This window comes from Rattus norvegicus, chromosome 17, assembly GCF_021556685.1.
Source record: "Rattus norvegicus strain SHRSP/BbbUtx chromosome 17, alternate assembly SHRSP_T2T, whole genome shotgun sequence".
Classification (NCBI taxonomy): domain Eukaryota; kingdom Metazoa; phylum Chordata; class Mammalia; order Rodentia; family Muridae; genus Rattus; species Rattus norvegicus.
Window position 1 is genome coordinate 15,992,595 of NC_141550.1, and position 20,011 is coordinate 16,012,605.

A 20,011-nucleotide genomic window follows, 5' to 3' on the forward strand; every position below is an offset into this window, starting at 1 on the left:
AGTGTTATACATCTGCTGATCAATTTCCTCTCAGTAAAGTTGTGATTTTCTAATTCTTGATGTGACAAAAGATTTACAACAGATTTTTTGGCCCCTGCGTTTGTTTTTTTCTTACCTAGCAGTCAGTTTCCTTCTGGGCAGTCAGCTACAGTTTCAAGCGAGATCTGTGTGCTCAGCCTCCATTGGCAGGCTACCACCCATACAGCCCGTGGCATGTGGGTGGGTGGGTAACTTTCCACGGCCCTGTTGACACCTTCCTGGTAGAAGTGGAGCTGTGCCTCGCAAGGTCAGGCTGCCTTTGAATGGAGTTTGATTAGCTCCTTGAGGAGTGAAATGAAGCTCTGGGCCCCACGGTCATCCAGGGCAGATGGGAAGTGACTCATAGGCTTTGTTGCACTTGTAGTTGAACTTCATTTCCCTGCTGTGCCCTGTGAGTCTCAGGGAAGGGGGGGCGTGATGCCAATGCTCTCATCTCCCACCCTTCTTTTCTCATGGATTCCAAGTTGAGCTGGGGGCTCAGCTCCCCACTGGATCCCACTAACTCCAGGAGGTAGGAAAGGGAGCCTAGACAACCATATAGCAATCCCCTTCTCATTCACGGAAGGTTAGGGTGGAAAGACTTGGGCTCCCTGGGCTCCTCTGACCATGGAAGCAGCAGTGTCAACTAGCTTTGCTTCATGCTTCATTGTTCAGGCTTGTTTCTACAAGACGACCATGTGGACCCCACTAAGACTGAAGTTTGGGAAAAATAGAGTACTAACCAGCCATAACTGCTTTCCTGAGGTTCCTAGATGCTGGCTGAGAGCAGAGGCTCAGCTGAGGAACTGGTGCAGGGGGCGGTCGAGCCCAGGGTTGACTAGCTGTGCATCAGCCGCCTGTTAGGACTCGCTGCAGCCAAGCAAGTGCAGGCCCAGACACTGCCTGAGGGGAATTTCAGCATTGCCCACTTATGCCTGGTAAGGATGGGACACCTTTCTACCCAGCCTGTCACCTCATCCCCAGCAGGCGACCCTAAGTGCCACGTCCTTTCAAGCACGATACAGAAAATCAGTGCTCTGCTGAATCCTCTCTGCCACCCTGATAGACTTGTTTTTGCTTCTCCTGCTGTCCATCTCCTTTTCTGTGGAGTTGAGATGTTGGGAGATGAGCAGCTTCCTTTTTGTCCCCTCTGAAGCTAGAGTAAGAGAGGCTATAAAGGCACAAAGAACTTCTAGACCTCCTAAACAGGCCTGTCACACAGCAGATTCTGTTCCTATTTCTCCAAAAATGCCTGTATTTCTTCTACTTTATTTTTGAAAGATGACCTTGTAAGATTTTTCATTTAAGATTTATTTTCAGAAATGAGAATATGTGTCCCTTTATTTTGAGGCCTCCATTGTTCCTGATAAGAAATTTGGTATTAGTTTTATTAGGGTTTTCTTGTAAGTGAGGAGAAAATGTTGATCTTGAGACATCTTACAGACCCATGTCTCGGTGTGGCACTGTGTGTTTTACCCCTGGAGCCCACTGAGCCCCTCAGCATGGTGTTCCTGCTCTTCCCCTCATCTGTGATGCTGGAAGCTGCTGTTTCTCACCCTGCTCTCCTCTCCACTCTCCTGTGCATTCTCAGTGTCTGTGTGGGTACACTGAGTGCTGACACATATACTCACCCTGAGTGCTGACACATATACTCACCCTGAGTGCCGACACATATACTCACCCTGAGTGCCGGCACATATACTCACCCTGAGTGCCGACACATATACTCACCCTGAGTGCCGACACATATACTCACCCTGAGTGCCGACACATATACTCATCCTGAGTGCCGACACATATACTCACCCTGAGTGCCGACACATATACTCACCCTGAGTGCCGACACATATACTCACCCTGAGTGCCGACACATATACTCACCCTGAGTGCCGACACATATACTCACCCTGAGTGCCGACACATATACTCACCCTGAGTGCCGACACATATACTCACCCTGAGTGCCGACACATATACTCACCCTGAGTGCCGACACATATACTCACCCTGAGTGCCCACACATATACTCACCCTGAGTGCCGACACATATACTCACCCTGAGTGCCGACACATATACTCACCCTGAGTGCCGACACATATACTCACCCTGAGTGCCGACACATATACTCACCCTGAGTGCCGACACATATACTCACCCTGAGTGCCGACACATATACTCACCCTGAGTGCCGACACATATACTCACCCTGAGTGCCGACACATATACTCACCCTGAGTGCCGACACATATACTCACCCTGAGTGCCCACACATATACTCACCCTGAGTACCGACACATATACTCACCCTGAGTGCCGACACATATACTCACCCTGAGTGCCGACACATATACTCACCCTGAGTGCCGACACATATACTCACCCTGAGTGCCGACACATATACTCACCCTGAGTGCCGACACATATACTCACCCTGAGTGCCGACACATATACTCATCCTGAGTGCCGACACATATACTCATCCTGAGTGCCGACACATTTACTCATCCTGAGTGCCGACACATATACTCATCCTGAGTGCCGACACATATACTCATCCTGAGTGCCCACACATATACTCACCCTGAGTGCCGACACATATACTCACCCTGAGTGCCGACACATATACTCACCCTGAGTGCCGACACATATACTCACCCTGAGTGCCCACACATATACTCATCCTGAGTGCCGACACATATACTCATCCTGAGTGCCGACACATATACTCACCCTGAGTGCCGACACATATACTCACCCTGAGTGCCGACCACATTTGATGGAGGCTTTGTTTGTTCTTATTTATTCCTTATTCTCTCTGTACTTCCATGTCCATAATTTCTGCTATCAAGTTCTCTACTGATTGGGTTTATGTCTGCTGTTGAGTTCCACAAGTACATATATTTTGTTGTTTCTGTTCTTCTACACCTCTGAATTTTTGTTTGCTTAATACTCTTCTGTTTTTATTGGTGACCCTTATCTGATTATCATTTCTTTAAAAAAACAAAACAGACTCTCCTGTAGCCAAAGCTGGCTTTCAATGATCTGTGTAGCCAATGGAGACCTTGAAGACTCTTGTCTTCCTCTTTTAATGCCCCAGACGCTGGCTCGCTTGAGAGTCGACCAGACCTTAATTGTCAATTCCGTTTTGCCCGTACTTAGAAGCCTCACTGCAGCCCGTGCCCAGGAAACCCAGCTGTACCAGAGGACAATGGTTTCAGTGGGCTTGCCTGCCTTGTCCTTCCTACATCTGCTGCCAGGCTATTGTTAATGTCCCCGCTAGGAGAGTCTACACCCCATAGCTCAAGCAGGGCTAGTTTTGAGGCCAGCCTTGCTCCCCCCCCACTCTCTCACACTCGTGTGTGTGTGTGTGTGCGTGTGTGTGTGCGTGTGTGTGTGTGCGTGTGTGTGTGCGTGCGTGTGTGTGTGTGCGTGTGTGTGTGTGTGTGTGTGTGTGTGTGTGCGTGCGTGTGTGTGTTCCCTGTCAGGCTAGCCAAGGTGCGGTTCATCTCATTCTCATAAAGCCACAGAGCTCTCTTCCATCATTAACACCACAGCCTTTGGTAGTACCTGAAGCTTGGTTTCCCATACCTTGTCCAGAGATAGTTGCTTTGGGAGGAGCTCCACATTCCGCTCTCATTGATGTTGCTGTTTGTTTTAAGAAAAGGTTTAGCACTGACTAGCTTCAAACTCACAATCATCCCTTGTCTCAGCGTCTTGCACTTGGTTAGAGGCACGATCCGCCATGTCTGGCCGAGTCCTCTCTTTTAAAGTCTGCTTCTCTCTAAGCAGACCCTCCCCCCAGCTGTGGTTCTGGAGCCTAGGACAAGAGCACCAGCCAACGCTCTGATATGTAACACTCTTGCCTTCACAGAGCACAGGCAGAGTGTCTGATGTTCATGGCTTTCCTGAGGTGGTATGCCACAGCTGCAGATGAAGTGGAGTGAGGGGCAAGGTGGACTTTAACACTCTCGGGGTGCTACACTGGAGATGGAGAAGATTAGTAAGGAGAACCATGGGGCCAGATAAAGGCGGTGACTGGCTATGCATGAACCAGAAAACAGCACTGTTTTGATGTAATATGATCTACAGAGTGAGCACAATCCCCATCAGAATCCCCTGGGCATGGGAAAGAAAAGCCCATGCCGATTGTAGGAAGAATCTCAAAGGACCTTCAAACAGGCAAAATAATCATGAGAAATAACAAAACAGATTCATTTCCTAGCCTAAAAACTTTCATGCAATGCTATTTCATCAAAATAATGACAAATATAGTATAATAGAATGAACCAGAAATCATCTTTGTGTGTATGACAAAGGTAGCAGGACAATTCCACATGCGATGCTAGTCTGTTCAACAAAGGATGACAAACCACTGGCCCATTCACATGCAGAAGACTGTGGTGGGACTGTGCCTTATGCCACACACAAGCGTTAACCCCAAAGCCGCGTTTTTAGGTGACAGAATCAATAGGCAACTTCAGTACCCATTTCATGTCTTACATAACATGGGAATATTTTAGTATGAGAGTAATTTTTTGAAGGACTGTGCTTTCCAGACACTTCGCAGGTGAGGAGGTTTTTACAGAGCGAATCTCCAGCACGTTACCACTTGCACAGCCTGCTCGTCCTTGAGCATCTGTCTTCTTCATTATTAGAATGTATGTGCAGATCACAAGCACCACACTGCTGCCATGTCCTCACACTCTTCTAACAGCTAACCTGTGCTTCCCTCCGCTGGCAATGCAGTGTCCGCATAAGCACGTGGAGAGAACGTTCAGCTTTCTTCACTTTGTGAACATAAAGCAGAGGACACGCCATTCAGCTCCCATCTCTCTCCTCTCTCCACTTCCAAACACACTACTGTTAGAAAAAGAAGACGTGCTACAAGAAAAAGCAGGAATTCAAAATCAGATGTAACCCACAGGACCATCCCGTGCCCTTAGGCCCCTGCCATAGCCACTTCCTTAGAGTGTGGAGATGGCAGATGCCTGGCCAGGGTCTGAGCTAGCAGCTCGTGTGGCCACTGCCTGCTTGCAGCTAGGCAGAACCAAGCTTAGAGTAATACTTCAGGAGAAAAATGCGATCTCACATACAAACACAAAAGTACACATTCTCTCGGTCAGCACAAGGAAAACGAGCCAGTTCAGCAGGAGCAAGTGTGTACTCGGCTTTTCCTCTTTGATTGTTCCAGTAGTAGTTCAAATCCCAGGCATCCCAGGAAGGCCTGGCCCTCCAAGGACTGGGCGTTTTCTTCCGATTTCAGGGTTTCAACAAGGGCTGTTTCCTGTTCAGACAAACCCATATGGCAGGAATCCTTGTAGGTGTTCCAGGGAGGAGAGGTCCACGCACTCATGTTCTTAGGTCTACAGAAGAGCCACATGCAGAGTTTGCCAGTGGTGCTGACTTTCCAGCTGTGCGTTCCTTTCACTACCTGTAAAACAACTAGTGTTGGGTCGGAGTCTGCTTCTCTATCAGTATTAATCCTAATTCCTCCCCTCAAGGCATTCCTTGAACTTGGAGTGTTTTCAAATATCTAAAGACAGAACTTCTCCAACACTGTCCTGATTTTAACTCAGCCCCCACCCATATTCTTACTACCTATGGTTGTCTCTAGACCTTTCCCTCTACTTCTTCCGAGGCCTTTCTCTTCCTGTCACAGCTAAACTTTATAACACCTCTGCTGACTCACAGCCACCTCTGTTGCTTGTCCAACCTCACATCAACTCTGGCCTCTGCCTCTGCAGTCCACTGAAAATTGTTCTTGCTGGCATCTCTGATGACCCATTTTAAAGTAGACTCTGCAATTCTATTTGCTGAGCAGTGCATAACACAGACCCTTGGGTTTTCATTATAGTATCTTTTTGAAGTATCTCAAAACTTGGGGGGAGAGTTACAACACAGAGTTCTTGTTCCTTGGGCCATGTGAGTGTGAGCTGCAGAGCTGTTTCTGAGGTGATATAGAAACCATCCCTCCCTTAGCTTAGTCCAAGCAAATCCCCCACATCAGATCACTTTGGATTTTAGTACAGTGTGGAGCAGAGCCACTTCTAGCTCCCTCTGTAGACATCCTTCATTGCCTGTTTTCTGGAATCACTCACTGACTGGCACCTCCTCCCTGTTGCCTTAAATATCTGTGCCTGCCACAGAGCTTGAGGGTTTCTCCTACCGCCTGGATATCAGTTAGTGTGAACCAGCTGTCTCCTGCCCAGAATACCAGGGGCCTGCTCCAAGGTCTTCTCAGTCACCAGAGAAACAGGCACAGCCCACAGGGCCTCCTGCCTTCAGGTCCCTCCTTGCTTTCTTCCAGTATCTTCCATGGTTTCCTCTAAAGGTCCAGTAATTCTAAAGGTCCAGTAGTAGTAGTAACTAGAACACTTTTCAGGCCATTCTCTCAGGCAGAGTAAGTACTTTCTGAAGGTGGGAGAGGCAGGTGGAATCCTCATCCTTTTCCATTTCCGTGTGAGACTACAGATAAAGTAGCAATTGGGGCATCAAATTAGACTTCTCTGTCTCCGTCTTGTTTCACAAAAGTACACGATGCCAGGGCTCTGAGGGTGGAATTTTAAAAGCGTAGATTGGTGCCTCATCTCGAGCAGTAGCTATGCTTCCGTCCGCAACCACTGAAATACCATTTGTGCAGCGAGCACAGGAGAGCGGGAGCACAGCCTGACATTAACAAGAGAGGAGGCGGACAATAAGTGCTTTGCAGTTGTTGAGTTTCTGTTTTCTTTATATCCTTTATTCTCAGACTGCCGCCTCCCCCTCACTCAGTTCCTTTAAAAATGTGATACTTTAGTGAATTCTATTCAAATGCCTCCACCAAGACTTAGAAGCTGTTTTCTCCCCTAGCAACAGAAGGCAGAGAATTAGAGTTTTGAACTTTGGAAAGGCACGCCTGCTCAGAGTTACTCGGGCTCACAACTAAGTTGCTTCCAGCAGCGAGTAACCAAGAACCAGGTTTTCACTTCTGAAAGTAAAAGCATGAAAGGTCTTCTTAGCTCCAAAATGCCTTTATATGTTTTGTCCAAGTGTTTCTATCCAGAAAATAGAGGAAGGTGGTGGCTCTGAAAAAGTGAATGATCCTTTAATAATGTTGTAGGACCTCTGTATTACAGTAAAAATTTTTTTCTATCCTGGTCCAAAGAAAAGTAGGAGGATTTTTTTTTTATAATACCTGGGGACCAGCTATGAAAAGCATAACAAAATGTAAACTTTTTAATGTGTGTAAAAAGCAGTGTTTTATCATAAAAACATTTTAAAATTCATTCCAGTATTTTGGAAGCTATTCTTTGAGGAGTCAGACCTTTAAGTGCATTTGTGAAGCAAAATAATCGAGATTTAAAAACAATCTACTTTAAATGCATATTATTCTTCCCAGTATTTGAACAATTTGTCCAAAGCACAATCCGTGCGTGTAGGATTCTTGCCTGTTCAGATCTAAGCGGGAATCAGTAGTTTCTTTGTTGGTCACTATGGAAACGAATCAGCCTATCCTGAAAAGCTCTTAGATCATACAGACCGATGCCTGTGTCTCAGTGTAGCTCCTCACTGAGCAAGCCAGAGCTGGCTTCTGCTGCCTCTGCCTCTTGCCTGCCTGGAGCCAGTGCCATGCAGATGCAGGACCCATCCCGGAGACCCTCGGCCGTGCACTTCCTCAGTGCCTTTCTACAGGGCCGCCGGCACTCCACTTCTGACCCGGTCCTGAGGCTACAGCAAGCCCGGCGTGGCTCTGGCTCTGCCACCAAGCTGCTGTCCTCATCTTCTCTCCAGGTGATGGTGGCTGTGTCTTCTGTCAGCCGTGCAGAGGGGACTCCAACTTGCCCGGAGAGAAAAAGTAAACCTCTTTCTTGTAATTGCTACCCCTGTGTCTAAGTGTCAGAAACCTGAATAGGTAGTTAGGACTGTACTTTCCGAATGTGGCAGTTACTTGTGTTTATGCTCAGACCAAATGGATATGTACGAGGAGGGACTGACGGAAGGAGTTGTGGATCTGTTGTTGTTGTGGTTGTTGTAAAAGTGTAGTTTTGGACAAAATTTATCCTCTTGAAAAAAATGAGCTTTTACATTCTCTTCTCATTATCAATATCATATGTAGAAATTATTGCTTGTGAAAGCTTTTCTAATGTTAGATGAAGGGATCGACAGCAGCTCACATACAATTCTAATGCAAAGTGAAACTTTTCCATGTTACTGTACTGTTGGAAGGATAGAATCTTGACCATGACCTTCCTTGTATATTCTAGAAAATTCAGGCCGCCCAACACCTAAATACACAAAAGTGGGAGAACGTTTGCGGCATGTCATCCCTGGACACATGGCGTGTTCCATGGCGTGTGGGGGGAGAGCGTGTAAGTACGAGAACCCAGCCCGCTGGAGTGAGCAGGAGCAGGCCATCAAAGGTGTTTACTCATCCTGGTGAGTGTGGCTGTGGGGCTTGCACAGCTGTGTGGGGTGGAAGGGAGCAGGAGTACTTGTGAGCCGGCAGCAGGCTGAGTGAGGAGATGTGGGCCTTGCATACATTCCCGGGTTTACCAGTAGGCCAGCTGTGGGATACTGGCTCACTCAACCTTAGTTTCTCATTAACAAAATGGAAATGATTAAGCCCAAAGCTTAAGTGAAATGATAGGTATGAAGTGTCTTAAGTTAATGGGTAATTAGATAGTTCTTAAATTTCTTAGATTTCAAAAATTGCTGGAAATAGTAAAAATATTCAGCTATGAGTATGAGAAAATTAGATGGTCTGTGTATATTCCTCAGATTTATACAGGTCAGAGTTCATATCATTAATATGCTATTATGGAATGTACTCTAATCTTCCTTAACTGAAGTGGCTGCTAGTTCATCAGGCATTGTTTCTTGTGTATAAGTGCAATTACTTCTATTCTTTTTTTTTTTAATTTATTTATTTAATGCATGTGAGTACACTGTGGCTGTCATCAGACACACCAGAAGAGGGCATCAGATCCCATTACAGATGGTTGTGAGCCACCATGTGGTTGCTGGGATTTGAACTCAGGACCTCTGGAAGAGCGGTCAGTGCTCTTAACCACTGAGCCATCTCTCCAGCCCAATTACTTCTATTCTTCTATTCCATACATACTTAGTAACAATGAGCTAGTCAGGTATGTATTTGGATTTGAAAAATACTGATAATCGAGTTATACTTGAGCTGGGCCTGATGGTGCATGCCTTTAATCCCAGCAGTCAGGGAGCAGAGGCATTTAGAGCTCTGTGAGTACCAGGCTCCTTTGCTGTGGTTTGCTACAGTGGCTCTATACTGTGGTCACTGCTAGTGTTCTGTAGCGTCCTAGTCAGGTCTGACACTGATGCTGTGGGGAGACAGGTACCCCCGAGTCAGAGTCACACAAGCAAACATCTGCTGGAGCATAGCTCCCATGAACACTGCTTACTTGTCAGCTCACCCATGCGAGCCTTTCCCACCTCCGCTGCTCTCACTAGTGACTTTGGACATCTCGAGTCTTTGGGAATCAAGTTGTACATGTTGCTTCTCAGAGCAACTGGCCTGCTCCGTCTCATGTCTCGCTTAGTCCTCTGAGATTCAGATGTGCCACAACTTGCAATAGACTATGTTACGTATCTCTTACTGCCTTCCTGATGACAAATTCGAACAAAACAGAATAAAGCTGGAGGTCTAATGAGAGTGACAGGCTTTCTATGGCCCTGTGCTCTACCTCCTCCTGTCTTGTTCATTGATTCATTGATAAACATTGATTTGACTGTAGGACGAGGCGCTTTGCCCACGAGATGCTTTCAGATACCACAAGTTTTCCTGAAACCATGTGAGTTGTTGATGCTGTTTTATCAGTAGTCCAGAGAGATTGATTAATCTGCTTCACAGATAGAAAGCAGAAAACCAAAACCGTATCTAAAGTCAGGCACAATTGACTCTGGACTCCCCCCTCCCGTTTGCTAAATTACAGCACATCGGTATTTATTTACAGTCATCATCCAGGATCAGAGGTAAGGATGAGCTGTGCATGCACATCTGGCTGGATTCTCACCCAGCCCTGTATGTGTCTGGCATCACTACCCCATCTCACATCTCAGGAAACTGCTGCCCAGTGCCAGCCTCCCAGTTGCCCTCCATATCGGCGACTGACACTTAGGCACAAGGTGAAGATCCCTTCTGTGTCCACTAGAAAGTGTTGAGAGCACTTGGAGACATTTTGTCAGAATTCACAAATAACTTAGGTCCTGGAATCTTTTCCCAAGGATTTAAGGAGCTGCAAGGTTTCTCAGAGTTCTAATTATAATGTAGAATTGAAGCCAGATTTGTGTAAGGATATAGAAGTTGAAGCCATAGAAGAAAAATGTTACCAATCCTGTAGTGTAGACTCTCCTGAGTTCTGTGCTTCTCAGTTGTTCCGTGCCCATCTTCAGGGTCACTGACAATATCCTGGCCATGGCTCGCCCATCCTCTGAGCTGCTGGAGAAGTATCACATCATTGAGCAGTTCCTCAGGTAAGTACTACACCATCCACAGCCATGCTAAATAGATTCAACGCTCTTTCCTTTAGATGATTATGGGAGCAAGTGAAGAGGGCTTCACTTGAAAAACAGGCAGTGAGGAGCTGATTTCAAATAAAAGTTAGAGAGCAATGAATAATGTTTTACTAATATTAAAATCCAATTTTTCACAACTCCAGGTCCTTATAACCGATTGCTCTTTCTTTTTGAAGTCATGGCATAAAAACAATAATCAACCTGCAGCGTCCTGGGGAGCATGCCAGCTGTGGGAACTCTCTGGAACAAGAAAGTGGTTTCACATACCTTCCAGAGGCATTCATGGAGGCTGGCAGTAAGTTTCTCCCCACCCCGATTATCCCACTCGGAGAGGACTTTGTCTTCCAGGCTGTGGGTTAAAGGGGCAATAATAAGGGATGTGCTTGCAGAATGTTAAGTTAAACTCCCTAGAAATCTAAAAATCCTGTTAGGTGGACATTGTGGCTCAACCTTTAATTCCAGAATTCAAGAAGCAGAGGCAGGTGGATCCCTGTGAGTTCAGGACCATCCTGGATTGAACATACAGCTTCAGGCCAACCAGGGTGATCCCTGTGTCAAAACCTAAATGACTCTTATCTTTTTTTTTTTTTCCTGGAGCTGGGAACCGAACCCAGGGCCTTGCGCTTGCTAGGCAAGCGCTCTACCACTGAGCTAAATCCCCAACCCCGACTCTTATCTTAATGTCTGCTCAGTCGGTGAATTCTCCATGTCTTGGAACTGATTTTTCAACTGTCCTTGCAAGTATTTTTCATGCATATTAATTTTGTTTTTCTTTTTCCTCTCACTGCCTAGTTTATTTCTACAACTTCGGGTGGAAGGATTATGGCGTGGCCTCCCTCACTGCCATCTTAGACATGGTAAAGGTGATGACATTTGCCTTACAGGAAGGAAAAGTAGCTGTGCACTGCCACGCAGGGCTCGGGCGCACAGGTGAATTCTGGGAAGCTGTATTATTGCCTCGTGGGCATGATTAAATAAATAGGAATACAGGTTCCTAATGTTAGAGATAGTACTTTGAGATCATAACAAAGTTTTGAAATTAAAGAAATGAATGCCATTGAAAGTATCTTGAGCATGTATAATAACCACGTATGGATAAGAGTGTTTCTGAATAATTTAGAGCAGAAAACTCACTGCATTGAAGCATGTGTATGAAACTACTTAGCTGAACAGCTTATTTAAATGGAGCACCTCACTTTAATAAGTCGTGTTTTTTAAATATAATTTTTCATAAAGATTGATTTTTATGTCTACGAATGCTTGCTTGCATGTGCATCTGTGGACCACGTACACTTTGTGTTCATGGAGGTCAGAAGAGGGTGTCAGTTTCCCCTAGAACTAGAACCACAGATCATTGTGAGCTTCATGTAGTACCTGGGAATCAAACCAGGATCCTCTGCAAGAGCAGCAAGTGCTCTTAACCACCCAGCCATCTCCTGAGCCCGCAACGTGTTTCTTACCTGAAAGAACAATGGAAATAGCAAGCACTGTCCGCCTGCTATGCACTGTCCGCCTGCTATGCACTGTCCGCCTGCTATGCACTGTCCGCCTGCTATGCACTGTCCGCCTGCTATGCACTGTCCGCCTGCTATGCACTGTCCGCCTGCTATGCACTGTCCGCCTGCTATGCACTGTCCGCCTGCTATGCACTGTCCGCCTGCTATGCACTGTCCGCCTGCTATGCACTGTCCGCCTGCTATGCACTGTCCGCCTGCTATGCACTGTCCGCCTGCTATGCACTGTCCGCCTGCTATGCACTGTCCGCCTGCTATGCACTGTCCGCCTGCTATGCACTGTCCGCCTGCTATGCACTGTCCGCCTGCTATGCACTGTCCGCCTGCTATGCACTGTCCGCCTGCTATGCACTGTCCGCCTGCTATGCACTGTCCGCCTGCTATGCACTGTCCGCCTGCTATGCACTGTCTGCCTGCTATGCACTGTCCGCCTGCTATGCACTGTCCACCTATGTCCCAGCCGTTTTGCACTTGCTGTCTTTGAAGTAGTTAGCAACTCTAGGAGTTGGATGGACCTCAGTTTAAGAAAAGTGAAGTAATGTACATTTAGTGAGTGGTAGGGTCAGTATTACATCCATGGCTTTCTGGCTTCATCTTTCATGAGCTATCTTCTTTGACATGTAGAAGGATTGTTTACTTGAAGGGAGATTGTTTGCATGTCAGGTTCTCCTTAAAAATCATTGGTTTATATAAACACTCAGCAAACTTCATCGCATCGCTGGTCTGATAAGAAAAAGTAAAGGGCATGGGGTCATAGCTTCACTGTCATGTGATTTAGTCAGACAAGACCACGTTGGTGTATAGCCCCTGCCTGGGATGCCCTACCTGCCCAGGAGCATCCTAGGCTTGAATACAACTCATGTGGGTACTGGTAGCTCATAGGATGAGGCCAGAGGTCTTTGTTGTAGACATTGCGTGCTGTACCTCTGCAGATATTGATCTTATACTAAAGATGTGCTGTATCCGCATGAGGAAGCTGTGTTGTATGCACTGAAAACTGGAGGACACGCATTCTCAGAGGCTCTGATTATCACATGTAACTAGATGTCCCCAAACTTATGAGTTGGATAGGTGTCTTTGATTTGCCTTTTACCCTAAGATGTGCTGGCTATTGTGTTATAATTCACTGATTATGAGTTCTTACCCAGAAGTAACTACTGAAGAAACAGACTCTATGCTGTTGCCGCTGACACCCTTAATAGTACTTGCTTATGTAACAGAGTTGTCTGTGGTCTGAATTAAAGCACACACTGTTGTGGACGTAGTTGGAAGAATTGTTAGGCAGAGACGGATGCTGTGAACGCAGATAATCCCAAAGCACAGCCTTCCCGACCTGGGAGAGGCTCCCCAAGGACGTCTTGGCTCCCTACCTGGGAGAGGGCTCCCCAAGGATGTCCTGGCAGTGGACGGCAGAGATGGCAGAGCAGGAAGTACAGAGCAAGTCATGTCAAGAGCTGTTAGCTAACACTGAAGCACAGAATCAGGATTTGGCCTCCTTCCATGCCAGCATTGGGCAGGAGGGGCAGCTGGGGCAGCTCCTCATCTCACCTGTTAGCCTGTTCTCACTTCACCCTTTACCTGCAAGTCGTGTGTTAGTGCATCTCTGGTGCAAAGGTGACCAGTCACATGAATGAGCTGTCACAAAGACATGGTAAAGTCCTCGCAGTAATAAATGCTTGGGGGGTTAGGGGTTTAGCTCAGGTGGTAGAGTGCTTGCCTAGCATACATGAAGTCCTACATACACCCAGCATACATGAAGTACTGCATACACCCAACCTGGCAGTGTACAATCAAAATGCTAGCACTTGGAAGGTAGAGGCCAGAGGATCACAGTCCAAGGTCATCCTTGCCTATGTACCGAGTTTAAGGACAATCCAGGGTACCTGAGATCCTGTACGAAAAAACTGTAGCAAAACAGTGGCAGGGTCATTGATGCTGTCTCCAAATGTGCTTGTGTCTACATTATTTCTTAACAGTATTCAAGGTTTCATCATCAAGGACTGATGGGTAACGAGGCCTTTCTCATCCTAATCTTCTTTACTCTGTAGGTGTGCTAATAGCATGTTACTTAGTTTTTGCAACAAGGATGACTGCTGACCAAGCAATTATATTCGTGCGGGCAAAACGCCCCAATTCCATTCAGACCAGAGGACAGTTGCTGTGTGTGCGGGAATTCACTCAGTTTCTGGCTCCACTCCGTAATATTTTCTCTTGCTGCGACCCCAAAGCACACGCTGTTACCTTAGCACAGTACCTGATGCGCCAGCGTCATCTGCTTCATGGTTACGAGGCGCGCCTTCTGAAGTATGTGCCCAAGATCGTCCACCTAGTCTGCAAGCTGCTGCTGGACGTGGCTGAGAACAGGCCAGTCGTGATGAAGAGCATGTTAGAAGGACCCGAGCTCTCTGCCGAAATCGAAAAGACGGTGTCTGAGATGGTCACAATGCAGCTAGATCAAGAGTTACTTAGGCAGAACAGCGATGTGCCTGACCCGTTTAACCCCACTGCAGAGGTGGCCGAGTTCGACAGTCAGGATGTGATCCTTTCTAATGAGCATGAGTTTGACCCCCTCTGGAAGAGGAGGAATATTGAGCGCCTTCAGCCCCTGACACATCTGAAAAGACAGCTCAGCTACAGTGACTCAGACTTAAAGAGGGCCAAAGCCATCCTGGAGCAAGGGGAGACACCTTGGACAGTGCCTGCCCAGGAGCTGCTCGACCACAGTCTCCAGCAGCAGACGCCCACAAGCCATTGCTTCCTGCCGCCGACTCCAGAGCTAGGTTTACATAAGGATACACTGGTGCGAAACACGTTTTCTTTCTGGACTGAGTCCAAGTGTGGAGGCTTAGAAGAACCCAAGGATGAGGGCTCACTGCTTTTGTGCAGGAAGGACTCTCCGAAGGAGGTACAGAGGAGCAGAACCTTCTCAGTGGGTGTCTCCTGTTCACACAACCCTGGAGAACCAGCGCCACCCAACTTCACAAGGACACACAAGGATTCAGAGCGAGGCGCCCACTGCCGGTGTGAGGCTCCTGAGGGTTGGGTGCCAGGCCCTGTTCCCAAGATGGGCCGGAGCCCCTGCAGCCCCCTGCACTGTGACACCAGCCCTAAAGCGCAGTTCTCATGTGGACAGGAAACCCAGGACAGCACATACCTGCCGGAGGCAACGCCACACGCCGGCCTGCAGTCTGAACTGAACGCTGAAGCAAGGAGGATACTGGCAGCCAAAGCCCTGGCGAACTTGACTGAGTTTGTTGAGGAGGAGGAGGTGAAAAGGAGAGTGGAAATGTGGCAGGTACTCGTGTCTCGTTTAAATGCACGGGCACATGCAGCTCACATGTGACGGGGGCTCGGAAGCCAGTTCTTGGCTCTCACCTAGAATGTGGACTTTTGCTGTGTTTTAGTTTTAGTGGGAAGACAGTCTTTAGTTGTACTTTCTCTACTTGAGAGACTGCCTTGTCTAGAGAAAAGATGGGCTCCTAGAAACTCTGTCAGGGAAACAGAGCCTGTCCAGCTTGGGGCTGACCAGCAGGCTTTTCCACTCAGAGAAATCCTGAATTGGCATCCGTGCTCTTCTGTGGAGTACCTGAAAGATTTCATTAATTTTTATTGTTAATTGTGTATTTGGGGGGCAGGGTATATACAGTTTCGTGTAGGTGCCCTCAGAGATCAGAAGAGTGTCTAGTTTCCCTGGGTGCTGGGAACTGAACTCAGGTCCTTTGGCAGTGCAAGCTTTTACCCCTGAGCCATCTCTCCAGATCCTACTCTTCCACAGTCCACCATTTGTTGAAACAAGGAGATCTTTAGAAGCAGGACATTAAGTTTGGGCCTCATGCCAACTTACAGTGTCCCACAAAGGATAGACCCAAGCAAAAGCTCTTCTGGATTAGAGTACTTGCTAGTGAAACTCGGTTTCCCCTCCAAATACATTTCCTTTATTCCTCACTGTACACTGAAAATCAAGCCTCTCATCTAGTCAGCAAATACTCACATGCATTTGAGTAAGAGCGAGCAAATGGGAAGACCTTGCGTTAAGAATGTCATGGTGCCACTCCTGGGTCAGCCCTGTGTGTCCCTCAGCTAAGTGCCCACAAGATGGGTTTGGGTCAGGAGTTTTAGTCAAGGCCCTTGAGCCAGGAGCAGTCTTTGCAAGTTCTATGATCTGCATAGAGAGATCCAGGTCCCTGTCTCAAACAGTAACCAGAAGATGCAGACTTGGTCTCAGACAGGCTGTTTCAACATGTAGCATGTGTAAAAAACAGTTTCTGGAGCCACAAGCCTTCTACCATCTTACCTTCTTAGATTTATTTCAGAACTTTGAGTAACAAAAAGGGCCAATGGTACTCTGGGAAAAACAACCATGACTTGAACTGTATGATGTGGTGTATGCCTGTGCTAGCCCACTTGTTTTTTACAATTGAAATTTTTTAATATTTATTTTATTTATGTGAGAACACTGTAGCTGTCTTCAGGCACACCAGAAGAGGGCATCGGATCCCATTACAGATGGTTGTGAGCCACCATGTGGTTGCTGGGATTTGAACTCAGGAACTCTGGAAGAGCAGTCAGTGCTCTTAACCGCTGAGCCATCTCTCCAGCCCTGGACATGTCACTCTTAAGACTGCTCCCTTTCCTGATTTGCTTTGATTATACTTCCAGCTAAATTCTAAACTCATTTGTCAGTTTGAACAGAATTGCCATCCCTCCAGCCTCCAGCAATTGAAAATTTTTATTCGATTTATCAAAACATAAATCTGATCTCTGTTAGAAATTTCTTAACTCATTTTTACAGGGTGAAGTCTTAAGATCTCATGTGAGACTGGCAGTATGGTTCATTAAAAATGAAAGCCTCCAGGCTTGAGTCTGTTCTCCTGGACCTACATAATAGAAAGAGAAAAGCAGCTCCACAAAGTTGTCTTCTGGTCTACACACGCGCGTGCATACACACAGACACACACGCACATGCACACATGTACAGGCACATGCACGAATACACACAAATAAATAAACTCATGTGAAATGTCCCTAGATATTTGGGAGCACTCACACAGTTTCCCATTTGCTTTTAACTTCTCAGATCTCAGGGTGCTGGGCTCGTTACTGCTCTCTAGGATTCTAAAAGGCACTTGGAAAAACATGTACCACATTTACTGCCTTTAATGCAATAGTGTGTGTGTGTGTGTGTGTGTGTGTGTGTGTGTGTACTTTGAAGTTTTGGTTTAAGGGTTCAGCTGAGCTCCCCAATTAGCTTATAAATGGTCTCTTATCTTTAATCTACCATTTTACTTCATTTGCAGTCAGATTTCAGTTTTGTTTACCAGATGCTGGAGAAAGAAAACTCCATCTTGAGCTACTTCTCCAGTCTCTGAGTCAGTGAGGGCCGTACACTGCAGTGGCTCTTCTCTCAGTAGTTAGCTAGCCTGCTTGTGGCATGTTGTTGTGCAGGGGTAAGACTGGGCTGGGGGTGCTCCTGTGTTAGCCAGGCGCCCCTACCTAGAGGTGCAAGCCCCGGGGAAGGTCTAGAGCCTTCACTCTTACGTGATTATGGATCCTCTAGTTAGGGTCTATACACCTCTCTCTCCCCAGATCCATTCCTCTCTCCCTCTTCCTTTGTAGAAAGAACTAAATTCCCGAGAGGGAGCCTGGGAACGAATATGTGGTGAGAGAGACCCTTTCATCTTGTGCAGTTTGATGTGGTCTTGGGTGGAGCAACTGAAAGAACCTGTAATCAGCAAAGAGGATGTGGACATGCTGGTCGACAGACACGCAGATGCTGCCGAAGCCCTGTTTTTACTAGAGAAGGTAAAGTAGCAATTGGACCGCTAATGAAGCTAATTAGGGCCTCATAGAAGCTTCACACATGTGCAGAAAATCCATTACCAAAAGAATGAATTTTCTATTTATGTCTAAATCAGTAGGTTTTCTTTTCTTTGACCCCCTAATTTTGTGTGTATGGTCTGTGTGCAGGTTTGTATGTTTGGCTACAGTACTCACAGAGGACAGGAGAGGGCGTCCGATTCCCCTGGAGCTGCAGCTGCAAGCCTTTGTGAGCCACCTGCTGTGGGTTCTGGGAACTGAACTCAGGTCCTCTCCAAGAGCAGCTCATGTTCCTAACCACTGAGCCGTATCTCCACTCCCCTGACTTAGGAGTTTTTCTAAGATAAGAGACTAAATTGGGGCTGGGATGTGGTTCAGTGGTAGAGGACTAGCCTCGTGTGTGCAAGGCCCTGGGTTTGATCTGCAGCACTGTAGACACAGCAAAACTGACATACAGTGTAAGGCTTAGAAAACAAATGGCAGCAAGTGCTTGTAATCCCAGCGCTCAGGAGGTAGAAGGAGGGCTATAAATTTGAGGCCAGCCTGGACCGCATACTGCATTCAAGGACATCTTGTAGTATGCAGCAAGACTGTCGTAAAAGCCAAGCTGGGGAAGTGGCTCCATGGTAGATCATTTGTGTAGCATGTACCTGGGCCCGGGTTTGATGCCCACCCCTAAAAGGAAGCTGTCCATTACCAAGACCGAGATGACCACACTTTAGGAATCATTCTACTGTGTAAATTTCAGAAGAGTTGCATTAAATTCTTCCAACCTTTCTTTCCTTTTGAATCTTTTCAGTATAAGTTTTAACATAGCAAATGTCATTAAATTTTAGATTTTATTTTGTCTTAAAAGTGTGGTATTTTATCAGGTGTGGTAGTGTACATCTTTAATCCCCTCACTCAAGAGTCAGAGGAAGGCACATCTCTGTGAGTTTGAGGACAGCCTCATCTACATAGTGATCTCTAAGCCAGCCAGGGCTACATAGTAAGACTCTGTCCCCAAAACAAAGCAAAACAAAAAGGTATGATTTTTTTCCCAAGTAGGTGAGCATCTCAGGGAGTGACTACGGTGATTGTGTAGCTCTTAAGCAGGCTGTGTTAAAACTCTTCACCTTTTCAAAGTTTCCTTTACTGACTGTGAGCATGTGTCCATACAAACTAAGGTGCGGGCTGGAGTGTGCACTGTGAGCATGTGTCCATACAAACTAAGGTGCGGGCTGGAGTGTGCACTGTGAGCATGTGTCCATACAAACTAAGGTGCGGACTGGAGTGTGCACTGTGAGCATGTGTCCATACAAACTAAGGTGCGGACTGGAGTGTGCACTCCTTAGAGTTCTTAAAAGGGACTGTTTCACTTGTGTGTGTGCATGCGTCTACATAGGGAATGTTGTACTTGTGTGTGTGCATTTACACAGCTTAAATATGTACAGAGTAGAAAAGAGTATCAGGAAGCTATAAACTAGTTCCAGTGTTTGCCAGCAGAGAAAGATACTGTGAATATAGGAAGAGATGGAAATTATTTGTCATTATACATCCTATTACACAGTTTAGTATTTTAACCACCTAAGGATACAATCTTTTCAGTTCAAAATAGGCCTTGCTTTTGTTTTGGGGAACAATACTAGCTGTTAGCCTGGAGTTACCTACCCTGAAGTTTAAACATCTCATTGTTCCCAAGTCTTCGCAGAGATCTGTGACTGCATCTACCCACAGACTACTGTCACAGCCTGTTCACAACACACATGTAGGCAGTGCCCTCACACGTTTGTCATGTATATGTTCATGAATACACATTTGTGCATGCATGTGAAGACCTAAGGTTAGCGTCATAGTCTTCCCCCATCTCTCTACCCTGTGGCTAGCCTGGCAGCTTGCTCTAGGACCCCATCTCCACCTCCTTGGCTGTGTTTATAGCCAGGCCCCTCATACCCATCAGGCTTTCTGCATGGGTTCTAGAAATCTGAATTCCGGTCTTAAGGCTTACACAGGAAGCTCTCTACCTGAGCCATCTTCCCAGCCCCGTGTATACCTTATAGGGTATGGTTTTTTCCAGTGTGTAGAATCCTTTTCTTAGGGTATCTTCCCGGTGGTTCTATGTCAGAGGTGAAACAGGAGACGGTAGACAAGGAAGGGC

The 20,011-nt window shown here is 46.7% G+C and overlaps 1 protein-coding gene across 15 annotated transcripts in view; it reads left to right on the forward strand.

Annotated features, from left to right (window-relative positions):
* Ptpdc1 (protein tyrosine phosphatase domain containing 1) overlaps nucleotides 1–20,011 on the forward strand; it is a 49,936-nt gene that overhangs the window by 26,459 nt on the left and 3,466 nt on the right. For 8 of the 15 annotated variants that reach the window (XR_015640667.1, XR_015640665.1, XR_015640668.1 and 5 more), the window contains 6 exon segments: nucleotides 8,263–8,434; nucleotides 10,421–10,501; nucleotides 10,720–10,838; nucleotides 11,336–11,473; nucleotides 14,106–15,352; nucleotides 17,674–17,859. Coding sequence is in view for 9 of the 15 variants with exons in the window: in NM_001439863.1 (NP_001426792.1) it covers nucleotides 8,263–8,434; nucleotides 10,421–10,501; nucleotides 10,720–10,838; nucleotides 11,336–11,473; nucleotides 14,106–15,352; nucleotides 17,674–17,859 (1,943 nt within the window). In the remaining 6 variants the exon portion in view is untranslated. 15 annotated transcript variants of the gene reach the window in all.